Source organism: Mobula hypostoma, chromosome 6 (assembly GCF_963921235.1).
Source record: "Mobula hypostoma chromosome 6, sMobHyp1.1, whole genome shotgun sequence".
Lineage (NCBI taxonomy): Eukaryota > Metazoa > Chordata > Chondrichthyes > Myliobatiformes > Myliobatidae > Mobula > Mobula hypostoma.
In genome coordinates, this window is record NC_086102.1 from 81854689 (window position 1) to 81880098 (window position 25410).

The window sequence follows — 25410 nt, forward strand, 5'->3', positions numbered from 1 at the left end:
TCCTTTCAAGACCTGATGAAAGGTCTTGGCTTGAAGCATCGGCTGTTTATTCCCCTCCGTAGATGCTACTCTCTGGTAAAAGCAGTTCCTCCTCATCTCCATCCTAAATTGACTCCTCTGAATCTTCGGACCATGATCCCCAGTTCTAATCTCACCTATCAGTGAAAACTGCTGTCCTACCTCTATCATACCTCACCTTTTCATCATTTTATATGTTCCTATAACACCCCTTCTCATTCTGAATTCCAGTGAGTATTGTCCCAGGCAATTTAATCTCAGCAAACCCCCTCATCTCCCAAATCAACGTGGTGAGCCTCTTCTGCACCGGCTCCAATATTAATTACTTAGGTACATCTATTTCTCATATTCTAATATAATGCCTCCATTTATTCAGCTTGCAATGCCCTCTGTCTTTGCATTGGTGGAAGACAGGACTTGTGTACCATTACATGGGCCGCCATTGAAGAAGAGTTGTGGCTGGCTCCAGTGTTGATTGTTACAGGCCCTTCTGGACATGTCCTGAGAATACAAGCAGCTGGAGAGTCTGCAATCTCTGCCTACCACTTGGCCTCATTTCTTACCAGGTTAATTCAAGAGTTTCAACTTCATCTAATGATTACTTCAGGAAGATTATCTCCTCAGCCTTCTAGAAAGCTGCATAAATAATATCCAAAGACATTCTCTCATCCAATATTTTAGCAATCTCTTTCAAGCATTCACATTTCCTGAGCAAAGTCAATCCTTTATAAATCCTTGTTCTCTGATCAGCTGAAAACATTCAGTACTTAAACATTCAAACTTAAGCATCTTCATTACCAACTCCAGTATTTCCCAAAAAGGGTTACAACTTTCATTTTCCCTCAAACTTTGCTGAAGTAGTTGAATACAATGTAGCAGTGAGACACTAAATTGCTTGCATAGTGTACTATCTATCCTATTACAGAGTTCTCCCGTGCTATCACAGTACTCTTTTCCTCCTTTTAGCCTCTGGATCTATGGAGTCAGGGTGACTGTTCTGGCTGTCAATCCTTTAATCTTACAAGCAATTTGTACTTCCTTGAAATAGATCGGTTTCTGAAGGCTTCCATGCTCTATCACCCCATCTCATGATGTACAGAGTTGATCTTACTGACCCCATCTCAATATTGTACATTCCTATAATGTGAGGTTTGGAGCAAATTGCCGGAATACTCCTCTCCCTTCCTTGTGTGCCAGAATGCTTTCAACTTGTGCTCCTGCTTAGTGACTCTGAGCTAGTGAGACATGTCTGTTACAGATGAATTTGCTTGGGACAGTCTCACCCTTTACAAACTCCCATCTTCTGTCTTTTCCAACATAAACCTTGTTGTGCCAAGTAATTTACATTAACCTTAGAGTCCCTTGTGAGATCTTTTGAAGCACACTAACTTGCTGTAAGTACTGAAACAAATGACAAAGTTTAACACCTTGCAGCACACGGGTCTCAGAGAATGTGATCATGAGTCTAACCACTTACTCTTGATGCCCAATGGTCTCAGCTATGCTGAGCCTTCCACTGACGTCTTGGGATCACCGCTTACAGAAACATAGACACTGTGGCTACAAGAGCAGGTCAGAGGTGGATTTCCTGCAATCGGTGACTCACCTGACAGGAGCCTTTCCATCACGCAAAAGGCACAAGTTAGGAGCATGATGACTACTCTCTCCTTCCCTTGATGAATGCATCTCCAACAACACTCAAGTCTGATATCATCCTGGACAGAGCAGTCCATTTGATTGGTATCTTGACATCCACCTTAAATATCTGCTCCTGCCACTGTCGGCACACTGTGGCAGTGCTGCATGATCTCTGTAAATTGCAGTGCAGTTACTCACCTGGCCCACTTGGATGACATCTCCCGAGTCTTCAGCTTCCAAGATGAGTAAGGGCAGTAGATTCCTTGGATCACCACTGTATGCAGGTTTCCCTCTGAGTGTCACGGGATCCGGGATCCATATGTGGAAGCATATTTTTTCATCATCACTGGATCTAAATCCTGGAATTCCCACCCAACAATACTGGGACAAGTGCTGTGGTTTGAGAAGGTGGCAGAGCATGACTACCTCAAGGGTAGTTGGGCCAGCAACACTAGTTGCTGGCATTGCTCATATCCCATCATTGACTAAACAAAGTTTTGCACAAACTACTATCTGTCCCAGAGCTAATGGTAATACCTTGAAGGGTTCACTGGAATTCCTACTGTGATCAAATATGGTAGTTCATACTCTAAAGAACACTGTGACTGCTAGGACTACTCTTGGCCTTGAGATTTACTGTGTAGCGTCCCAAGCCTGAATTTGTTAAGTGGCTATACTTGTACTAAGTATTTCTTGACAAATAAGGTTGTGAATTAATTTATAGATTTACAAATTGTGGAATTTTGTGGATATATATGTATTTATAGATACAGCACAGAACAAGCCCTTCTGGCCCAAAGAGCCCATCGTACAGTAACCCACCAGTTTAACATTAGCCTAATCACAGGACAATTTACAATAATCAATTTACTTACTAACTGGTACATCTTTGGACTTCCACCCTGAATTCCTCAATTTCCTCACCCTGTTAATCTTTCCACCTCAGTGTATCCTGGCCTATAAAACAGCTGAGTTCTTAAGTAATACACTCAAAAATTTTGGAGGAACTCAGCAGGCCAGGCAGCATCAATGGGAATGAATAAAGAGTCAAGGGCCGAGACTCCTATTCAGGATTGGAGACAAAATGGGAAGAAGCCAGAATAAGAAGGTGGGAAGAGGGGAAGGAGTACAAGCTAAGAGGTGATAGGTGAAGCCAGGTAGATGGGGGAGGAGGATGAAGTAAGAAACTGGGAGGTGATAGACCATAAGATACTGGAGCAAAATTAGGCTATTTGACCCATCGAGTCTGCTTCACCATTTAATCATAATTGATCCTTTTCCCTCTCAGTCACAATCTCGTACCTTCTCTCTGTATTCCTTTATGACCTGACTAATCAAGAATTCGTTAACCTCTGCCTTAATTATACTCAATGACTTGGCCTCCACAGCCACCTGTGGCAATGAATTCCACAGATTCATCACTCTCTGGCTAAAGAAATTACTCTCATCTCCGTTCTAAATGGACGCCCCTCTATTCTGAGGCTGTGTCCTCTTGTCTTAGATTCCCCCACACAGGAAACATCCTCCACGCCCACTCTATCGAGGCCTTTGAACATTCAATGGGTTTCAATGAGATCCCCACTCATTCTTCTGAATGCCATTGAGTACAGGCCCAGAGCCATCAAATGCTGCTCATGTGATAAGCCTTTCAATCCCGGAATCATTTTTGGGAATCTCCTTTGAATTCTCTCCAGTGCAGGCACATCCGGTCTTAGGCCCAAAACTGCTCACAAGTTGGAAAGGGTAAAGGGCTGGAGAAGAAGGAATCTGATAGGAGAAGAGAGTGGACTATGGGAGAAAGGGAAGGAGGAGGGGACACAATGGGAGTTGATAGGCAGGTGAGGAGAACAGAAGAGGTAAAGAGGGGTCAGAGTGAGGAACAGAAAGGAGAAGGGGAGAAGAAGGGGGAAAATGTACTGTAAGTTGGAAGAATTGATGTTCATGCCATTAGGTTGGAGGCTATCCAGATGGAATATGAGGTGTTGCTCCTCCAACCTGACAGTGGCCTCATCGTGGCAGTAAAGGAGACCATGGACCAACATGTCAGAATGGGAATGGGGACTGGAATTAAAATGGTTGGATTGTTAGCCTTGTACACGAGCCTTGTATTGCAAAAAGTGAAATGGAGCGAGAATAGCATAAAACTTCTGGTTGTTCCACATTGTGGTTCTGACATTCCCATGGTAACTATTGCTAGTTATCTGCATTTTGCTCTGCTGTATATCAGTGCAGAGGCTCCAGCGCAAGTATCTGGTTCTTTGCATCTAGAAGCAATAACAAGATCAAGAATTTATTTTGCTTGTACTGATGGACTAAATGCAAAATCCAAAGGCGCAGCCTTTTTATTTTCACTCCAGTTAATTTCAGAATGTTACCTTTGGCTTGATCAGTTCCCCTGACACTCTCTTCTAAAGTTTGTGCTTAAGCAGTTAGCTGTGGATTTGGATTTTCTTTAATCTACTGAAGTATATTACACATACATCAGTCATTGAGATACTGTGTTTTATTTGCCTGACATTTCAGCTTTTGAGTTTATAGATTCTGAGATATTAATGGAAAGATAAAGAACTCTTCAAACAAAACTTTTCACAGCTCTGATTAAAAGTAATTGATGTGAAGTGTGACTCATTTCTTTTCCCATGGATGCTTTCTCATCTGCTCAGAGAGACCAGTGGTTTCTGCTTTCATTTCAGATTTACAGCATTTGTAGTAGTTTGCTTCTAGCTTTGAGGTGAGCCCAAGGATGTGCAACACGCTAATGTAAGTGCAGAATTAAATATTTGAAAAGGAAATGAAGGAAGGAATGTGCGCATTCAAGGCATTTTTCCAAACTAAGGATGTCTTAAATGTCTACAATCAATGAAGTATATTTGAGATGAAATGCAGTAGACAATGTGTGTGCAAGGTTCTGCAGAGAGCAGAGGAATGCTGACCAGATGTGTTGGGGTAATGTTGTTTCATTGCCGGGATGACCTCTGCTGAGAAACTGGGCAGGCTGCTAGTCAATAACCATTTTGGAAGATAGCGCAGTACTTCCTTTGCTGAATGCATTGCTCTGCTGCTAAGATGCGGCCACTTCTCTGTCTTCAAAGGAGGTACACAGAGCTTTCCAAAGTAACTCATCAGCCTGTGCTTTGTAGTTAGCCACCCACAGAGATCTCCACAGTGGGATCACTGGATTCTACTTAGATCATAGAACAGCACAGGAACAGGCTCTTTGGCCCACAGTGTTGTGCCGAACCAATTAAATCCATAAACAAATGGCCAACTGAACCAATCCCTTCTGTCTACACAATGCACATATCCTTCCATTTCCCACACATACATGTGCCATTCTAAACATTGCTGAGAAGCTCCTAAAGTATCTGCCTCTGCCACCACCACGAGCAGTGCATTCCGCTCTCTGTGTAAAAATATGGGGCAGTTGGTGTACAACTGGATTCTGTGTAGTGAGACTGTGAGGAAGGACAGGCAGATGATGGGGCAAAATTGCAGTCAGTGGAATGAGTTGAAGTGTAACATGGGAGTAGAATTGAAAGGGGTGAGGAATACAGGACTGAAGATGTGTTATTTGAATGCAGACAGTGTAAGGAATAAGATAGATGATCTTGTAGCACCATCAACAATTGGCAAATATGATGTTGTGGGCATCACTGGGTTGTGGCTGGAAGAAGACTTGGTTGGACCGGGTCGAGACAACAGAAACTTATGGAGAAGAGGAGTTCGGTGGGTAATAAGATGGATGAGTTCACGGTGCTAGCCAGGCGTCAGAGAACATTTCAGCAGTGTTATGTGTTTCACTGGAACAGGGCTGCACGAGAACATACCCGATCAAAACTTCTCCATGGACGGTTTCCAGACCATTCCGGCTGACCGGATGTGCACTGAGAGCGGTAAGCGTCAAGGAGTTAGGTGCTTACTGTTCTGGTTAACAACAGATGGTGCAATCCGGGTCATATTACGATCGAGGAACGTGTTTGTAGACCGGATATTGAACTTTTTACTGTTGGACTTCGGCCACATTCCACCGAGATACAACACTGGGCGGCACGAGAGGTTGTTCCTGCCTGTGGCCATCGAATTTGCAGCTCCTCCTGTGGAAGGTCAGACACCCTGAGCCAATAGACTGGTCCTGGACTTACTTTCCATCTGGCATAGTTTGCATTTTGTTTTTTGATTGTTTGTGGCTTTTGTATTGCTATATTTATGCTCTATTCTTGGTTGGTGCGGCTGTAACGAAACCCAATTTCCCTTGGGATCAATAAAGTATATCTATCTAAGATCATAGTCAGGAGCTTAACATCAAAGGATACACCATATATCAAAAGATTTCAAGGGCTGAATGATATAATTGTTCTCCTATGTCTAATGGTCTTGCAGTCTTGTGCCCTGCAATCAAGGTAGCATCTTGGTAAACCTCTTCTTCACCCTGTCCAAAGCCTGGACATCCTTCCTATAATGAGGAACCAGAACTGTATGCGGTACTCCAGATGCAGCCTAACTAGCGGTTTATAAAGCTGCAACATAACATCCTGAATTTGAATTCAATGCTTTGACTAATATAAGTCAAGCATGCCGTACGCCACTTAACCACCCTGTCAACCTGAGTTGACACTTTCAGGGAGCTGTGAACTTGGACCCCAAGATCCCTCTGCTCACCAACACGTTTAAGCGTCTTGCCTTTAACAGTGTACAGTCTCTTTACATTTAACCTACCAAGGTCCAACACTTCACATTTGGCTGGGTTAAGTTCCTTCTGCCATTTCGCTGTCCATATCTGCAACTGATTTTTATCCTGATGTATTCTTTGCCATTCACCTTTGCTATCCACAATGCCACCAATCTTCGTATCACCTGCAAACTTAGTAACCCACCCATCTACATTTTCGTCTATTTTTATACATCACAAACAGCAGAGGTCCCAGTACAGATACCTGTGGAACAGCACTATTTACAGACCTCCTGCTAGAATTAGTCCCATTGATCACTACCTTCTGTCTTCTATGTTTAAACCAATACTGAATCCAAACAGCGCATTCACCATGGACACCATGCATCTCAGTCTTCTGGATGAGCCGTCAATGAGGGGCCTTGCCAAACACCTTACTAAAATCCATGTAGACAACACTCACAGCTTTACCTTCAGCAATCACCGTCGTCACCTCATCAAAAAAACTCAATCATGTTAGTAAGACACGACTTCCCTGCACAAAGCCATGCTGACTCTCCCTATTTAGGCCATGGTTTTCCACATGCTCATAAACCTTATCCCTAAGAAATCTCTCCAGTAACTCCCTCCCACTGACGCGAGACTCTCTGGTTCAGAAGTTCGAAGTTCAAAGTAAGTTTACTATCAATGTACCTTTTTGTTACCATGTGCTACCCTGAGATTAATTTTCTTGCGGGCATTCACAGTAAATGCAAAGAAGCACAATAGAATTGATGAAAAACCACACATAACAAAAATGAACAAACAATCAACGTGTAAAAGACAACAAGCTATACAATTACAAAAAGAAAAAAAAAAGCAATAAATATCAAGAAAATGAGTTGCAGAGTCCTTGAAAGTGAGTCCATAGGTTGTGGGATCAGTTCAGTGTTGTTGTGAGTGAAGTTCATCCCCACTGTTTCAAGAGCCTGATAATTGGGGGTTACTGACTATTCCTGAACCTGGTGGTGTGGGACCTGAGGCTCTTATACCCACTTCCTGGTGGCAGCAGTGAGCAGAGAGCATGGCCTGGATGGTTGGGGTCCCTGAAGATGGAAGCTGCTTTTCTATGACACTGCTCCTTGTAGATGTGCTTCATGGTAGAGAGGGCTTTACCTGTGATGGACTGGGCTGTATCCACTACTTTTTGTCAGCTCTTCTATTCAAGGGCAATGGTGTTTCTATACCAGGCTGTGATGCAACCAGTCAGTATTTTCTCCATTACACATCTATAGGAGTTTATCAAAGTGATAGATGACACGCTGAATCATCTCAAGTTACTAAGAAACTAGAGGTGTTGCTGTGCTTTCTTTGTAATGGCGCTTGCGTGCTAGACCCAGGACAGATCCTCTGAAATGATAATGCTGAGGAATTTAAAGTTGCTGATCCTCTCCACCTCTGATCCCCCATTGAGGACTGGCTCATGGGCCCCTAGTTTCCTCCTCCTGTGGTCAATAATCAGCTGTTTAGTTTTGCTGACATTTAGTGAGAGGTTGTTGTTGAGGCCCCACTTAGCTAGATTTTCAATCTAACTCCTTTTTGCTGATTCAAATTTGCAGTATTATTGCCATCCCCTTCTCCAAAGCAAGCTGATGTTGTGCATAGTCATCTGTGATATGCAGCTACTGTGGTATTAGCGTTTCAACCTTCACAGTACCATTAAACATCTATTTTCAAACAGATCAATTAGAAGTTATCATTGTAATTTATGGGAGTTTCCTTGTGCAAGTTGATTATTCCAGCTGCTGTGTTTCAAAAGTACCCTGTTGGCTCTGAGGAGGCTCATGACATTCTGAGAGTGTTGAATAAGTGTTATGTGGTCTTGTCGGGCTGACTGAGTATTTAAATCACAAATTTTAAACAATTAAGTAAAAGGAAAACATTATTTTGTTTTTGCTATTACACGCATTTTTGCAATTACAAGAATCTAAATTAAAAACTAGTACATACAAGTAAATGAACCTGAAAATGTATGGGACCTTGGAACTGTTTTGAGTTGTATGAACAATTTACTGTTCTAAGTGTTCTAAACTTGTGTGGGAAAATAAAAGCAAAAAAACAAAATTAAACTGGTTGCGTGTGAGCTGATGGCACAGTTCTGTGAATGAAATGTTTGTCCTCCTTGTGCATAATATGTGGAGATTGTTGGAATAGTCACATCAGCGGCACAATTGGAAGTCAGTTGCCTAAACCATACGGACAAAGCCTGCCAATGGCAATGGCGCACAAGAGCTGACATTAACCAGAAAATTGGGCCTGTTACTAAATCACATAAAGGGGGTCTAACCATGACTAGGCCACAGCCCTGAAGTCTGAGAAAGCATCCTTGTCCAGGTAGGCATTCTGTTCTTTAATTTGATCACTGTGCCTTGCCACCAGCCTGCCAGTGTTACCTCCATTTGCCTCCTTGCCTACCTTTTCATTTCAAATTCTCCATTCTCCTTTCCTTGCAATTTATTCCCCTTCTGCTCTTCTCCCACCCCCCTTTGTCCCCCTCATCATCATCATCTCCCTTTTAATCCTATCTCTCCCTCAAATCTCCACATTCCCCACAGTCTATAGTCCTGGGAGATTATGGAAGATTCAAAGCATGACTTTTGAAATGCCTGTTTAATGTGTATGTTGCCTCACACCTCATGGGATAAAATATCACTACATTGGTGCTTCCCTAGGCTTGAGTCTTTATTAGTGTTCCAATGTTCACAGTACCTTTAAACATATATTTTCAAACTGATCAATTAGATATTATCATTGCAATTTATGGGAGTTTGCTCGTGCAAGTTGGTTATTCCAGCTACTGTGTTTCAAAAGTACTCTGTTGGCTCTGAGGAGGTTTGTGACATTCTGAGAGGGTTGAGGGGGCTGAATAAATGTTATGTAGGTGGAATGCTTTCCTGCAGGAGTCTGTTACATGGTGGATGCTTAAAAGGTCCACTGGCATTGATTGGCATGTGTGGCCTTCCTGTTGCCAAAGTCTGTGGGCTTACTCTTGCTATACTGCTGATTCTGATTCACAAATTGGAGTTAAGTTGAAAGAGTTAATTTGTTAACTTGACTCGGGGCAGAAGGCTTGTACCGGCGATCTATCCTGCTGTGATTTAAAAAGGGAACCCAACTCTGTTAAAATGCTAGTAATTCAGTGCCAGCTAAATGCAATCCTGATGTTTCTGTCAACTTGCTCTGCTTTTTCCCAGAGTAATTCAACAGGGGATTGTAAATTTTTCATAAGCGTGGGGATTGTATTCTTAAGTTGTACCAAAAAATGACTCATCAGCAAATAGTTTTCCAGTCCAGAAGAATCACATTAGTGAACAAACGCATTACTGCTCTTGCAAACCCAGTGCTGTATGTTGTCTGTTCCATGGGCTAAGCAACCCACTGATAACGTTATTGGGATACTGTTCAAAAAGGGTGGATACTTTGGAAAGGTGGGATACTATTTGAAAAAGGTGCTTGTAGATTCAAGTCCTTCTTGGTACCAGGATTCAGACCATATCCTAAACCAAAGCTTTGTGTGATTTGTTAGATAAATGTCGCAGTAATGTCAGCTAAGTACTTCATTATTCAGATTTTTCTGATAAACGACTTGCTGCAGACGGTGGCCTGTGGCTTCCCTGTCCAAGCTGAGTGGAATTGCCTGTATGACCTGGCACTTTCGCAGTGTGACTGGAGTTCCTCTGGGGCAGGATAGTTACAGCATATCTGGGCTGGAGTTACTGGAGGCAATTCGATGCAAGGGAGTCGAGGTGTGGAAAGATCCAACGCTGGATCAATTTAAGAGCTGAGCCGAATTGGAAAGGTCTGATACAGGCCTTATCGAGGCGATGGAGCCCAAGCCCGAGGGCAAGGAATGACGCAAGATTTGAACAATTTAAGTGAGATGGTTGGGGTGCTGGGGTCAGAGGTTGGTTCGGCTCGCTGCTCCGTGGGGTGTGCTTGACTGAGGACTTCTGAATCGGCTTGTGTGGAGTTCCGAATCAGCTGTAGTGATGCCTGGTGCTATGCACGTCAGTTCTGAATGCTGTCTGTTTGCTTTATTCTTCACACAAACAACAGGAATTCTGCAGATGCTGGAAATTCAAGCAACATACATCAAAGTTGCTGGTGAACGCAGCAGGCCAAGCAGCATCTGTAGGAAGAGGTGCAGTCGTCAGGACTAACCTTAGTTAGTCCTGACGAAAGGTCTCGGCCTGAAACGTCGACTGCACCTCTTCCTACAGATGCTGCTTGGCCTGCTGCGTTCACCAGCAACTTTGATGTATGTTGCTTATTCTTCACACAGTTTGGTTTTTCCCTCTCTGTGCATCGGGTGTTCAACAGTATTCTTTTGTTTTTAATGGGTTCTGTTGAGGTTCTTTGTTTTCATGGCTGCCTGTAAGGAGGTGAACCTCAAAGCTGTATAAAGTATACTTGCTTAGATATTAAGTGTACTTTGAACTTTGAACATGGTCTGGCACAGAGATCCAATCTTTGAAAAGTTCAATTTATGTTGAGATAAAAACAAGGTGTTAGTGGGGCTCCCTCTTAGCAATCAACTAGGAACTGCTGACCCTGATGTTGCCACATCCCAGCTCAGGAGCTCTTGATTCTACAGCCTTCTGCATGCTAGTTCCCTGCCAGCCATTGTGCTGACCAGAGCATGATCTACTAAACTTGTTTCCTTCCATCTCACTGTGGTGCCTGAAGCCAGTGAAAGGACGTTGAGCAGTTAAAGCTTGTAAGGTCAGTTCTGCTGTGCAAGTAGTTTTTTAAAGTGGGAGACCCAGAGAAATATTTGATTTATTGTCCCACAGCACATCTCCAGTTGCTCGTGCTTTTACAGATACCGAAGAAATTTCTTGAACATTGCATGTTCCACATATGTGGTATTGGAGGAGTACAAATACTTGGGTGTTCACCTGGACAACAGACTTGACTGGAAGACCAACAGTGAGGCTGTTTACAAGAAGGGAGTGAGCAGACTCTATATTTTCTAAGGACACTGAGATCCTTCAATGTGTGCAGCACAATGTTGGAGATCTTTTACCAACTTGTTGTAGTGAGTGCAGTCTTCTTTGCAACTTCGTGTTGGGGGAGCAGCATCGGTGCTGGTGATGCAAAAAAGGCTAAGTAAACTCATCAAAAGGGCTGGATCCATCCTTGCCTACAACCCGAACTCTTTTGACTTAGTGGTGGAGAGGAGGCCACTAAGCAAACTGTTATCCATTATAGACAATCTGGCACATCCTCTCCATGACCTACTGAGTAAGCAGCGGAGCCCCCTTTCACACACATTCATTCAGCTCTACTGTCACATGGATTATTACAGAAAATCTGTCCTACCAAAAACAATAAGCATAGTTCATCTGTATACAACAGGAGATCACACATTATAATACTGTTTCATTATTTTGCACATTGGTAAATTATTATTGTGTATATTATTATTCTGTACTTTATTATTAATTAAGTTAGTACACTGCTAAGTGTGTCTATAAGTGTTGCTGCTGTAACAAAATAATTTCCCACTCGGTATCAGTAACGTATTTATTATTATTATGTTCCCATACGAGATAGAAAGACTTTGCCCCATGAAATCTTTGCCAACTTCCTGCTACATGGAGCAATGCAATTTGCCAGTTAATTCCCTATTACCATTCTTCCCACATTGCCATCAAGAACCATTCCTCCCTGAAGGTTCAGTCAATCACTTCTCACTAAAGCAATTACAGTGACCAATTGACCTGCTAATCTAAGCATAGGAGTGAAGTGTTGAACCTGGATTGCTGGTGCTTTAGATCAAAAGGTCTGCCAGCTGTGCCACTGTGGCACCCATTTGTTCTGCTATGCCAAAATATCCTGTTGTTTGCAGAAGCTTGCTGTGCACAAATTGGCAACTGCATTTCCCACATTACAGTCGGGATCACACCTTGGAGCATTGTGTTGTGAAGCACCTTGGGACAGCCGGAAAGAAAATGAGGGAGACTACAAAATGTAGGTCTTTTGTTTAACAATTTTGAATTTAATTTTAATTAAGTCCATACAGCTATGCCTTATTTCTGTGGCTTGCAGTTCAATAAAGCCAATTCAAGATCTGTAGCTTCAAATTTAATATATGGGCAGTGAGACAATCTTGTTGAAGATCTTTTCATAGCAATCTGGCTCCCGATGGCATGCATCACAGTTAGCTTCTGGCAACCAAGTCCAGCTCCTAGCCTTCACATATGATTTAGTTACTAACCCCAGCGGAATCATTTCTGCTGACAGGAAAAGGGCCAAAGGCAGGTTACTTGCATTGGGCAGGTGGGGCTTGTCAGCCGTGGTTGGCAGCTGATCTAGAAGGAAGACTGGTCTCAAACCTCTGCTGCCTTGCAGCTATACCCATTCATGGGGAAGGCTTCAGGAGTAAACCCTGAGGAAAAGTCTGAAGATGGAGTCCCTGAGGCCATCCTATGGTGCCTGGCACTGTGGGCACCACTGTGCCAAACTGTACCAGTCTCTGCCATTCTTTGCATGGAGCAGGGAGCCTGCTTTCTGGGCAACAGCTTATTCTCTATATTGTATCGCCCTGGCTGCCATATTGATCACGTAGAGAGCTAGATGAAGCATTCATGCTCGACACCGACCAAGTAAGGGCCTACAGCTGTCCTGAGACAAGGCTCTAAAATGGCAACTTTAAGTGTAATATTAGGAGACGTTCATCTTCCACCTGGACAACCACCCAATAGCAGATAATAAAGAGTGATAAAGTATTTCATGACAGTACTGCCAATCTTCAATTGGTGTTATAATATATTTTCTCATGATGACAACCCTAGGGTCCAAAATGTGATGCATTTTTCAACCTTGTGACAGCCAGAAGCATTCTGTAGACAATGAATGTTTGAAGTGTTGCTGTGTATGAAGCATGGCACCAACTTTGTACAGTAAACACCCACAAAAAAAGCAATGTAATAAAGCACAGACAATTTTTAGCGCCATTAATTGAGCAGTAAATCATCGCTAAGGTAGCAGGGATAACTTCTCTGTTTTTGAGATGGTCATGAGTTCCGTTGTGTCAGCAAGTAGACACAGATGTTGCCTCAATTTAAGCTCTTGCCCGAAGTAAGGCAGCAATTAAAAGTGCAGTTGTTCATCTGACATAGTGCAAAGGAATCCTTGTAACCACTGTGTATAAATATTTTGTGTTCACAATTGAAGAGGGTAGATCTGTTGTTCTTCAGCAAAAGCTGCATGATTATGGACTCTTGCAAGTAAGAACCATCTTGTCTACTTTTCCCAAAACTCTGTTTCTGCTGCTTTAATGTGGAATGAACTATTTACCACACTGTCGAGATAGAGCATTTGCAGCACACGCAATGGAGGTGCAAGAAATTCTGCAGATGCTGCAAATCTTGAGCAACACACACAGACACAAAGTTATGGAGGAATTTTGAAGACCAGGCGGCACCTATGGGTGGGGTGGGGGGGTGGATAGACAGTTGGTGTTTGGGCTGAGACTTTTCACCAGGACTGGAAAGAAGGGCAGCAGAAACCAGAATAAGTTGGGGAGAGTGGGCGAGTACAAGCTGGCAGGTGATAGGTGAAACCAGGTGTGTGGATGGGGGAGGGAGGATGATGTAAGAAGCTGGAAGGCAAAAGGTGGAAGAGATAAAGGCTTGAAGAAGAAGGCATCTGATAGGAGAGAACAGTGGACCATGGAAAAAGGGAAGGAGGAGTGGATCCAGAAGGAAGTGATAGTTAGTTTGTGAGGGCAGGTGCAGAGAAGAGAAGGGATGAGAGGGTAACTGGAATGGGAATGGAAAAAGAGATGGGGGGGGAATATGGGGAGTAATTATTGGAAGTTAGAGAAATCAATGTCCATGCCATCAGGTAGGAATATGAAGTATTGCTCCTCCAGCCTGAGTTTGGCCTCATTGTGGCAGTAGAGGAGGTCATGAACAGACATACCAGTATGGGAATGGGAAATCAAATTGAAATGGGTAAGCTTCGGGAGATCCTGCCCTGGGGAAATGTGCCTAGAGTGGGATTCCGTTGGAGATATCGAAAGATGAGGAGAATGATATGCTGGATACAGAGGCTTATGGGTGGTAGGTAAGGACAAGGGGATCCCCATCCCTGTTACAATGATGGCAGACCGGGGTGAGAGCAGATGTGCAGGAAGTGGAGGAGATGCGGGTGAGGACAGCATTGAAAACAAAGAGAGGACATTTCTGGTGTTCTGGAATTGGAATGGAAAATAAAACATCCCTGATGTTTGATGTGGCAGTGACGGAGAAGCTGAGAGAAGGGAAAACTGTTTTTACAGTTGACAGGGTAGAAAGAGGTATATGTCAAAATAACTATGAGAGTAAAAGATGTCAATAGATAGTCTGTCTCTGGAGATGGAGACAGAACGATCAAAACAGTGAGAGTTGTCAGACGTGTCAAATAAATTTGGAGGCAACATTAGGGGCAAAGTTGATGAAATTGACGAGCTCAGCAAGGGTGTATGAAGCAGCACCAATGCAGTTGTCAGTGTAGTGAAGAAAAAGTTGGGAAGCGTTACCGGCATAGGCTTGGAATATAGAATGTTTCGTGTATCTGACAAAAAGGCAGGCAGGGCTGGGGCCCATGTGAGTGTGTATGGCTACATCTGGCATTGAAGAAAATGAGATGAGCTGAAAGAGAAGTTGTTGAAGGTGAAAGCCAGTTCAGCCAGACAGAAGAGGGTGGTGTTAGAGGGGAAGTAGATAGGTCTGTTGTCTAGCATGTGCAAATTCTTTAGGTATCGATATTACTGTACTGTGCACATGTGCATGCCTGCGTACATGTCCTACACCTAATAGTCATACTCATACTTTATTGATCCCAAGGGAACTTGGTTTTCATTACAGTTGCACCATGAATAATTAAATAGTAATAAAACCATAAATAATTAAATAGTAATATGTAAATTATACCAGGAAATAAGTCCAGGACCAGCCTATTGGCTCAGGGTGTCTGACCCTCCAAGGGAGGAGTTGTAAAGTTTGATAGCCACAGATAAATAGATAATTTTCGTTGAATTATGGCTTGCACTTGTAATTTAGTTCTGATTCAGTGTACTATAGGTAGAACTTGCCTTGAGCTGGGCAGTGTAATAGGTTATGCAAATTTTGTTTATCATGCTTTTGCAAGTGGGCTATTAACAAAGCAGGCTTGGAACATGAAAATCTCTCAGTCTGTCAGACCTCTCCTAAAGCACCTGTAGCTCTTTCATTCTTGGATCCACCCCTTTATCATTTAATAATTGAATAATGCAACATTCAGATTTGCATTTTTCCTTTCCTTTTCATATTCTTCTTAGATTTGCACACAATCATTTACTAGCCCTTGAGGTTAAGTGGATAACGTTGTCTTTTGTATTCTCTACAGTTTATCTTATCCATTACTTGTGATGAAGAAAGGGGCTATTAAGCCCGTTGGCTCCATGTTAGCTCTTTGCAAGGCAAGTTCATCAGTCCTATTTCCCTCACTGTATTTCCCCTGTAACCTTACAACTCATTATTTCTCAATCACCCATCAAGTTCCCTTTGACTCATTTGCTTATATTAAGGGATGAGCTGCTATGGCCAGTTAACCTGTCAGCATATTTTTGGGATGTGAACTGAAGGCGGAGCACCCAGTGGAAACTGCTGAGGTCACAGAGCGAATGTACAGACTCCACACTGGCAGAACTGGACCAAGTCAGGGCTGCTGGCGCCTCTGTACCACTTTGGTACATGGGAAGCGCTCAGAGGAATGATTGAGTTATTTTCGTATTATCTTTTACTTTGGACAAATCATCTGCTTGTCAGGGTGACACAGTGGTGGAGCTGGTAGTGGTGGAGCTGGTAGTGCTGCCGCCTCACGGCTCTCCAGCAGATTGTGTTCAGTTCTGACTTCTGGTGTGCCTGTGGAGCTTGTACATTTTTTCCGTCACGACCCGAGTCTCCCCGGGTCCCTGGTGCCCTCCCATAACCTGCAGATATTCTGGTGGGTTATTTGGCCAGGGTAGTCGGTGAAGGCAGTAGGAAAATTAGAGGGGAGTTGATGTGTATCGGAGAGAGGAGGAAGCAAGTGGGGAGTGGGATTGATTGGACTGTTCTGAGGGCCTGCATAGACTTGATGGTCTTATGGTCTCCACTTATATAGCAGGACATACAGAAATATGAACTGCTGTAAATGGTCCCAAGACACTACTTTGAGGGAGCTTTTCATGGTGTGCATACCCTCAACCAGCATAAAACTGACTGAGTGATTATTATCATCACAGTGCCTAACAATTGGCTGCTCTGTACCCTACATTACAAATATGATTACTGATCAGAAGTAGCAAGCTTGTCATGCACTTTGGGATGTCTCAAGGCTGCGAAAGGTGGATAAGTTTCATGTTATGTATTGTCAGTACTGCAATTCAAATCGCTATTATTACATCACTACTTTTTTATGAAAAGGGAGATCACATTACTTACGAGTACAAAAACCTACTGCTTCTAGATGGATTGCCATTTCTGTGACTGCAGTTTCTCATTAATATAGTTGACATCTGAAGTGGCCCATTCAGGGCAATTAGACATGCACAATCAGTTAATTTTTGAGCGTATATGTCTGATAAAATCAGAGGTTATCTTGCTTGTTGTAATGTGATAAGTTGTTTAAACACAATCAATAGCAATAGCAAAAATGGTTTTCAGTGGCTGCATTTCCCAGAATTATTCTCTCCCTTTCCTTTGTTTATCCAGAAAATGTTTTGGTAAAATGCAGCTGGGAATCATGAAGTGGAAGCTATTTGCATGGTGAGGAGTGACATGTTTATCTTTGAGGGTTCATTTGTACAGTTCATGCTTTCTGAAAGTCAGATCAAAGATTCAAAGAGATCAACCACATTGGAGGAGGCCAGTTCGCCAATCTTGTGAATTTAGAAATGCACTGGATTGCTAGATGTAACAGTTACTCAAGAGACTGACTGAAGTAGAGAGTAAGCTGGATGAACTTTAAAAATAAAGGGATATTGGCTCATTGGGACAATGATTCAACTCATTCTGCACCATTCCTCTTTACTCAATTTACTGCAAATGCACTCGTTTCCTTTGGAGGTTACTGCTGAATCTATTGATAACCAACTTTTAGAATGATGCTTGCCAAAAGTACACACTTAGCTGAACAAGAATTCCTTCTCATTTTGTTAAGCTGTCATCAACCAACAATTCCTTTTGCCTTTTGATTCTCACGTATGTATGACACGAATTTTCTAACCTGTTTCCAGTAAAACATTTTCATCTTCCTTTCTCTGTCTAAACCACTAAGTTTTGAGAACCTAAATTAGTCTCTATATAACCACCTCAGGTTATACACTCTCTGCATTCATCCTCGCTAGGTTCTCCACAGTTTTGAGTTTCCTGTGCAGACTACTGTGCAAATGCTGTACATCAACTCCCAGATATTGAGATCTTGGAGATATTTCATGATCTTCTTGTCTGTTTTGTCATCTTTTAGTCATAGTTAGTTGGAAACCTTGCTGGTACTTTGTATTCGTAGTCTGTAATGAAATGCTGGCACCCTGGAGTAATCACAATCTTGTGAATTTAGAAATGCACTGGATTGCTAGATGTAACAGTTACTCAAGAGACTGACTGAAGTAGAGAGTAAGCTGGATGAACTTTAAAAATAAAGATATTGCTGAGTTTAAGCAAGAGTATGATTAGCAACTTGTGTTTTGAGGAATTTACAGTACTGTGCAAAACTCTTAGGCATATATGTATAGTTGGGGTGCCTAAGACTTTTGCTCAGTACCATACATGTGAACATGGAGCAGAGAGCGAGTTTGTAAATCTGACGGGAATAAAGGATGTTGGGATTAGTGAGGGAGGAGTGCGTGGGAGGGATGTGGGACAGGTGCAGACGAGGAGTACCAGGGTGGGGCATGGTGCGGGTGCAGGCACACCCAGCCCTGAGACACCAGGCAAGGTCAGTTGATTCCAAACAACTTGTTTATTGATCATTGCAGAATGTCTCTCTAGTGTTTTCCCGCTCCCTGTGCCTCTCTGTTCCCGTTTTCCCAACCATGGTTTCCCTCTCCTGGCTCCCTTCCCACTCTTAGTCCACAATAGAGACCCATTTCAGAATCAGGTTTATGATCACTCACATATATCATGAAATGTGTTTTCTGTGGCAGCAGTACAGCACAATACATAAAATTACTACAGTAATGTTCAAAAATCTTAGGCAACCTGGCTATATATATATATATTCCTAAGACTTTTTCACAGTACTGTACAACACTTCTGAGAAAAGAAGACGTTGAAATGGTTACAAGGCTGAATAATAAAATCAGGGTTAATTAAACTCCTGAAATTCTGGGGCCAAGTCTCTTGAGAGCTTGGTGACTGGGATGTTGATCCAGAGGAAGAGGCTCTACACCACCACCCAGAGGCCAGAATGTATAATTGCAACAGTCAGGTAGCATCTCTCAGCACTGCACTAAAAATCCTGTTTTGATTGCCTGTACTTCAAAACTGAGTTTGTCAACTAGTGTCGACCCAGGAAGTCCCAGCTGTTGCTAATCTGAATCATCAAACAGATGCCAGAGTTGTTGCCGTGGGAACTTGTGCCTTTTCCTGTGATGCAACAGATTGTATTCCAGATTTTTTGTCAGAAGAAGGACGCCCCACCTACTCCTTCCATACTCATCAGGTTTTGTGAGAAGATTACATCTTGCCTAGTTGAGTTACTTTGTCTTCCTCTGGGATCTGGACCAAGATTTCTTCACAGTCAGGAGTAGATTTCCTTGGCACCTTCCATCACTTCCAGGGTCTGATGATCCCAACATGCTGATTCAAGATTCAAAGATTCAAGATTCAAAAAACTTTGTCATTCTAACCATACATCAGCTCTGCAGGGCAGAATGAGACAGTGCAATCATAACATAACAAACGCAACACTATATAATAAACATAACAATAAATAGTAAACACAACAGCCACATGTCAGTTAAAATCAGTTATAAGTGTCCAGTGCGAGTTAAAAGTGTCCAAAGCAGAGTCAGGTGGAGCAGCTATTTAGCAGTCTGACTGCCTGTGGGAGGAAGCTGTTTAGTAGCCTTGTGGTTTTAGTTTTGATGCTCCTGTAACATTTGCCTGATGGCAGAAGAACAGAAGAACATGGAGAGGGTGTGAGGGGTCTTTAATGATGTACCGTGTCTTCTGGAGGCATCGACTCTGAAAGAGGTCTTGGACAGAAGGTAGGGAGACCCCAATAACCTTCTCTGCTCCCCTAACCACCCTCTGCAAGGCTTTTTTGTCAACAGCACTGCAGCTGGAGTACCAGGTTGTGATGCTAAAGGTCAGCACACTCTCAACCACGCCTCTGTAGAATGTAGTTAAGATGTTAGTGGGGAGTGATGCTTGTTTAAGCTTCCTCAGAAAGTGCAATCTCTGCTGGGCCCGTTTCACAATCCCAGTGGTGTTCCTGGACCAGGTGAGATTGTCCGAGATCTGCACCCCAAAGAACTTGATGTTTTCCACTCTCTCCACTGTGGAGCCGCTGATGCTGAGGGGTGTGTGCTCAGGCTGAGACCGTCTGAAATTGACGATCATCTCCTTGGTTTTGGTGACATTGAGCATCAAGTTGTTATCCCTGCACCAGCTCTCTAGGTGTTTGACATCTTCCATATTAGTAAGATGAAGGGTCATAAGGCATGTACAGCTTAACAGAGAGATTCGCTGAGTCACTAGACTCACTTATTCTTGACAGAAAACTTTATATTGAACCAGCCGTAATGCTAAGCAATTCCTGTAATTTTAATGTTAGTTTTACGTAGGGAGATCAGACCTTGACTCCATAAAAATGAAAGAAATGCAGTTACTGTCCATGACATGTTGCTTGTCAGAGAAGTGAGCTTGTTGGTGACTCTGCTCTCATTTATTTTAGTTGGGAGCTAATGTTGAGGAAGAGTTGGTTACTAGGGTGCCTTGTGTGTACAGTGCATACTGCAGCTGTGGTGTTCTAATGGTAGAAAGCGGGGATGTTTAAGTGACAGTCAGCAGAAGGACTTCCCTGTTTCATTATCCTGCATACATTGCAAAATTTATACTGTAATACTATTACATTGATGCCCATGGATTTTAGAGCTAGAGAACGTACTGTTAAAATCACATGACGCGAATGACCATGATAAGGGGCGTTTGATGGCTCAGGACCTGTACCCAATGGAGTTTAGATGAATGAAGGGGAATCTGATGGAAACCTATTAAATATTGAAAGGCCTAGATAGAGTGGACATGGAGAGGATGCGTCCTTTAGTGGGGGAGTCTAGGACCAGAGGGCACAGCTTCAGAATAGAGGACGTCCCTTTAAAACAGAAATGAGGAAGAACTTCTTAAGCTAGAGGGTGGTGAAGCTGTGGAATTCATTGCCACTGATGGCTGTGGAGGCCGAATAATGGGGTGTATTTAAAGTGAAGGCCGATGGCTTTTGATTTCTAAGGGTGTCAAAGGCTATAGGGAGAAGGCAGAAGAATGGGATTGAGAGGGATGATGAATGTCGGAGCAGACCAAATGGGCTGAATAGCCTAATTCTGCTTCTGTGTCCTCCGGTCTAATACATGTAGTAAGGAAGATTTAAACACCGTACAGTACAGATCTAGATATTGTGCAGTACACCTTTTGAGCAAATGTTTTCTGGAGTCTGGCTGTAAATTTCACATTCATACTCTACTTCGATAAATATGTTTACTTACTTTGCTACTTTATTTTCAGATGGGCAAAAACGGAAGAAATCCCTGAGGAGGAAGTTGGACTCATTGGGCAAAGAAAAGAACAAGGACAAAGGTGAAAAATACAATTCAATTAAAAATGATTTGAGTGAATCAATCCTTTGAAACTTGACACTTGCATGGTTGAAAGCTTAAACATTTACAGTGCCTTGAAAAGTGTTCAACCCCACAACTACTTTCACATTTTACTCTCATTTTCAAAATTTAAAATATATTGAAGTAGGATTTTTGAACTAATCTACAAAGCATTGTGCATCATGTCAAATCAAAAGAAAAATTCCAAAACCTGTCAATAATTTACTAAAAATTAAAAACCAAAATTGTGTGGCTGAAGAAGTATTCATCCCCTTTGGTGATTGCTATACTAATTTCCTCAGATACATCATTTAGTATTACCTCCCAACTCATCCAATTAATTGATGTAGATCGCCTGTTTTCAATGAATTCATGAGAATAAATACTCTCTCCCTCTGCAAGCTCCAACAATATGGTAGATTTTCAATCGTCCAAACCCAAATGAAGACAAAAGAGCATTCTAGACATGTCCGGAAAATGATTGTAAAGAAGCACAAATCTGGGGAAGGGTATAAGACTATCTAAAAGGTACTGACCGTACCTCCAAGTTCGGTGCAGTCCATCGGAAAGAAGTGGAATAACGTATGAAACCGCAGCCACATTGCCTAGGTCCAGCCACCCCTCTAAACTTAGTCGCCGGAGAAGAATGGCACTTATAAGAAAGACTACTGTGACGCCAACAGTCACGCTGAGCAAGCTGCAGAAGTCAGTGGCTGCAACTGGAGATGAAGCTCATGGCTTCACGGTCTCCAAGGCCTTGCACAAAAAGGGTATTTATGGAAGAATGGCAAGGAAGAACCCTGGCAAAAAAAAACTCATCCTTGCCCATAAAGACTTGCAAATTGTCACTTAGATGATACTGTAAAGGTGTGGAAGAAAGTCTTGTGATTGGATGAGACCAAAGTGGAACTTGTTGGCCTCAACACTAAGTGGTACCTATAACACCATCCCTACTGTAAAGTATGGTGGAGGTAGCATCATGCCATGGGGATACTTTTCGGCAGCAGGGATTGGAAATCTGGTCATGATTGATAGGTAGATGAACGCTGCTAAATACAGAGAAATCGTGGGTAAAACCTGCTAGTCTCTGCCAGAAAGCTTAAACTGGGGAGGAAGTTCATCTTTCAGCAGGACAATGAACCAAACCACACTGCCAAAGCAATCATGGAGTGGCTTCAAATTGAAGAAAACTGATGTCCTTGAGTGGTCCAGTCAGAGTCCTGAACTTAACCTGATCAAACATCTCTGGCAAGACCTCAAGATTGCTGTCCACTGCAGCTCCCTCTACTAACTTGGCACAGTTTGAGCAATTTTGCAAGGAGGGATGGCAAATCTTGCTCCATCACGTTGTGCAAAGGTAATAAAGACTTATCCAAAAAGACTTCTGGCTGTAATAGCTGTGAGAGCTGGTTCATTTAGGTACTGAGCAAAGGGGGATGAGTACTTTTGAACTGCTGACATTTACTGTTTTTGGATTTTTAGTTTTTCATGCTTTACAATTTTCCCTCCTGTGTAAAAAGGAGCATGTGACTCGTAGATTAAAATTCTCAGTTAAATTGATCAAAATCCTTGGTTGTAATATTCATATATGTGAGCAGTGGGTTGGGGGCTGAATACTTAAACAAGGTACTGTAAGTCTTTGTTAACATCACCAGCTTAGAATAAAAATTAAACTCAATTTTCCAACCTTGAACTCCAGCAGAAATGTAAAAGTAATCATCCTTATATTCTGAGGTTAGGTTCTGGTTAGTAAGTTAAACAGTGGCTTTGATTAAAACTAAATCAAATTTATAACTTACTAAGACACTATAATAAAGAAAGTTAATGGTGTATAAGTGGTCCAAATTGATGGGGTGTTGTTGGAAGGTTTTAGTGCTGAAGAACATTGTAGAGATGGGGTGGGGTCACTAGGAGAGTTTTGAAAGATTTTAATTTTTGCAGTGCATGTGTAGTGTAACGTGTCAGTTGAACTCTGAAACTTATCTACATGAGGAAGATGTAGGTTTGAAGGAGCAGAGAATGTATTCAACTAATAAGTGTTCCAGAATGTAGAACTATTGTGCTAAAATGGCAGCAAAAACTGTCAGTGGTGTGGATGCTCGATGTAAACGTGCTTTGCTACCAGATCATTGGGTGAGGTGAGCACATGAAATTTGAAACTGGGGGAAGGATCTTGAAACGAGATGTTTTGGGATAAGATGAGATGGTGTTAATCAGTGAATTCTGGGGTGATGGGAGAGTGATATAGCACAGGTTAAATTGTTCTGATCACCTTGGAAAGACCAGTCTATAAAAGAATTTAATTATTGGGTTTAGTACTTGGTGACTATTGAACAAGAAAATGATTGGCCCTGTGCATCATCTGTTAAGAGTTGACATGTTTGTAAGTCAGGAAGGTAAAAGAGCCTGCCAGGAAATTAGTGAGACAAGTTTCATGACACCAGTTGATGAGATTTGAATTGCATTGTCGATAATCTCAGTCTGTCATCAATGAGCTATGTAAAGTTTGTGATATGAAGAGCTGATTTTTCCCCCCCTGACTGATTCTATTTGAGAATTATGGGGTTTGCTTCTTTCACTCTCATTTTCTCTGAAAGAAAAACATAATCTTGTGTAGTTTGTTGACAAAGTTTGTGTTAATAACTAGTGGGACTGTATGATATTCCCTAGTGCCCAATTTATACTTATCTGAGTTTAACCACACTTCGCTGCACGGACTCCAGTGCACTGAAGATAGATTGATGGCAGTAGAGTCACTGCAGGAGTTGGGGAAGGGCAGACTGAAATATTTTTTCAAATCTTTTATTCCGAAGGTAGTAATTCATGTTTTTTTATAGAATATCAGCTCACCTGCCATCTTGATGTATTGCAGGCCTTGGGACTAAACACTATGTCAACAATTTCAACCACCCTTTCCTGACTGTGTCTCAGACATCCCACCCTGCAGAAACTCATTTCAGGGAGGTAGCACCATCAATTTGCGGGAGACTCCCGGAACTTCCGGGAGAGGTGGGATGTCTGCAATAGAGTAGCTCCTTAGCAGCCAGCCAGCTAGTTTAAATAACGTTAGCTATGCTAATGAACGAATGACACCTGTTAAACTCACCTCAACATGTCTTTTACAGTCTTAACCCACCATGGGCAATAGAAAAGTCACTGTTGCAAACAGTGCAGCGAGCAACACTGTATTTATTTTTGACCCCTATTAGGCAGGGGTACACTTTAGTGTAGTCTGGGGTGACGTACGTTTTATTTTTTTTTTGGAACACTCTGCCACTCTGACTTTTTTTGGAACTCCCTTGCTTTTGCTCTCGCTCTCTATCGCGCGCTCACTCGCGCTTGCTTTCTCGCTCTTGCTCTTGCTCTCTCGTGCTTGCTTTTCTCGCTCTTGCTCTCTGGCGCTTGCTTTCTCGCTCTCACTCTCTCTCGCGCTTGCTTTCTCACTCGAGCGCGCGCTCTCTTGCTCTCGTGGTCACTCTCACTCGCGCGCGCTCTTGCTCTCTCGCTCTCTCTTGCACGTTCTCTCATGCTCGCTCTCAAAAAAAAATCAATTTCTGGGACATAATTTGCGGGCATCAGGGAGCCACTATTAATTTGCGGAAGACTTCTGGAACTTTCGGGAGAGGTGGGGTGTCTGAACCAGTCAAGTCTGATATAAGGTGGATATTAACTCAATTAACTTGCAATATTAACTTAATTTTTGTCTCTTGAGATGCCGCCTGATGTGCTGAGTATTTTCAACATTTATTTGTTTTTTTTGTAGACTTCAAGTCGCTGCTGTGTTCTGTATATCACAGTTCCAGGAGAATTGTTTCATCTTTGCACTGGTCTGATTCATCTTTCTCTTTCTCTGATTAACAATGATTCACTTCCTTCTCTTAGATAGAAGAGAATCTGAAAAATCACCTGAAATATTCCCCACCCTGTGACTGATGTTTTCTCGGTTCTCGTTTCCCCTTCTCCTTTTAACAGTTGTTTTGTTGCACACTTTTCCTTGTATATGAAATGTTCTGTCTCTCCACAGATGTTGCCTGGCCTGCTGTGTGTTCCTAAAGTAATGAGTTTTTATTTTTGATTTTCACAATTTGCCTTTTTATGGTCTTTTTAATGATAATTTAATTTCTTGGGCAAGTACAAGATTGGGTATAGAGCCACAGCAGGTGAATGGTATTCAGGTACTATCAGCCGTGATCCAACCGAATAACAATGAAAGTTA

The 25410-nt window shown here is 42.4% G+C and overlaps 1 protein-coding gene across 5 annotated transcripts in view; it reads left to right on the forward strand.

Moving 5' to 3' along the window:
- LOC134347583 (rho GTPase-activating protein 6-like) overlaps positions 1–25410 on the forward strand; it is a 551475-nt gene that overhangs the window by 426885 nt on the left and 99180 nt on the right. For all 5 annotated transcript variants that reach the window (XM_063049931.1, XM_063049934.1, XM_063049932.1 and 2 more), the window contains exon 3: positions 21103–21174. In XM_063049931.1, the coding sequence (XP_062906001.1) occupies positions 21103–21174 (72 nt within the window). The remainder of the gene's footprint in view (positions 1–21102; positions 21175–25410) is intronic.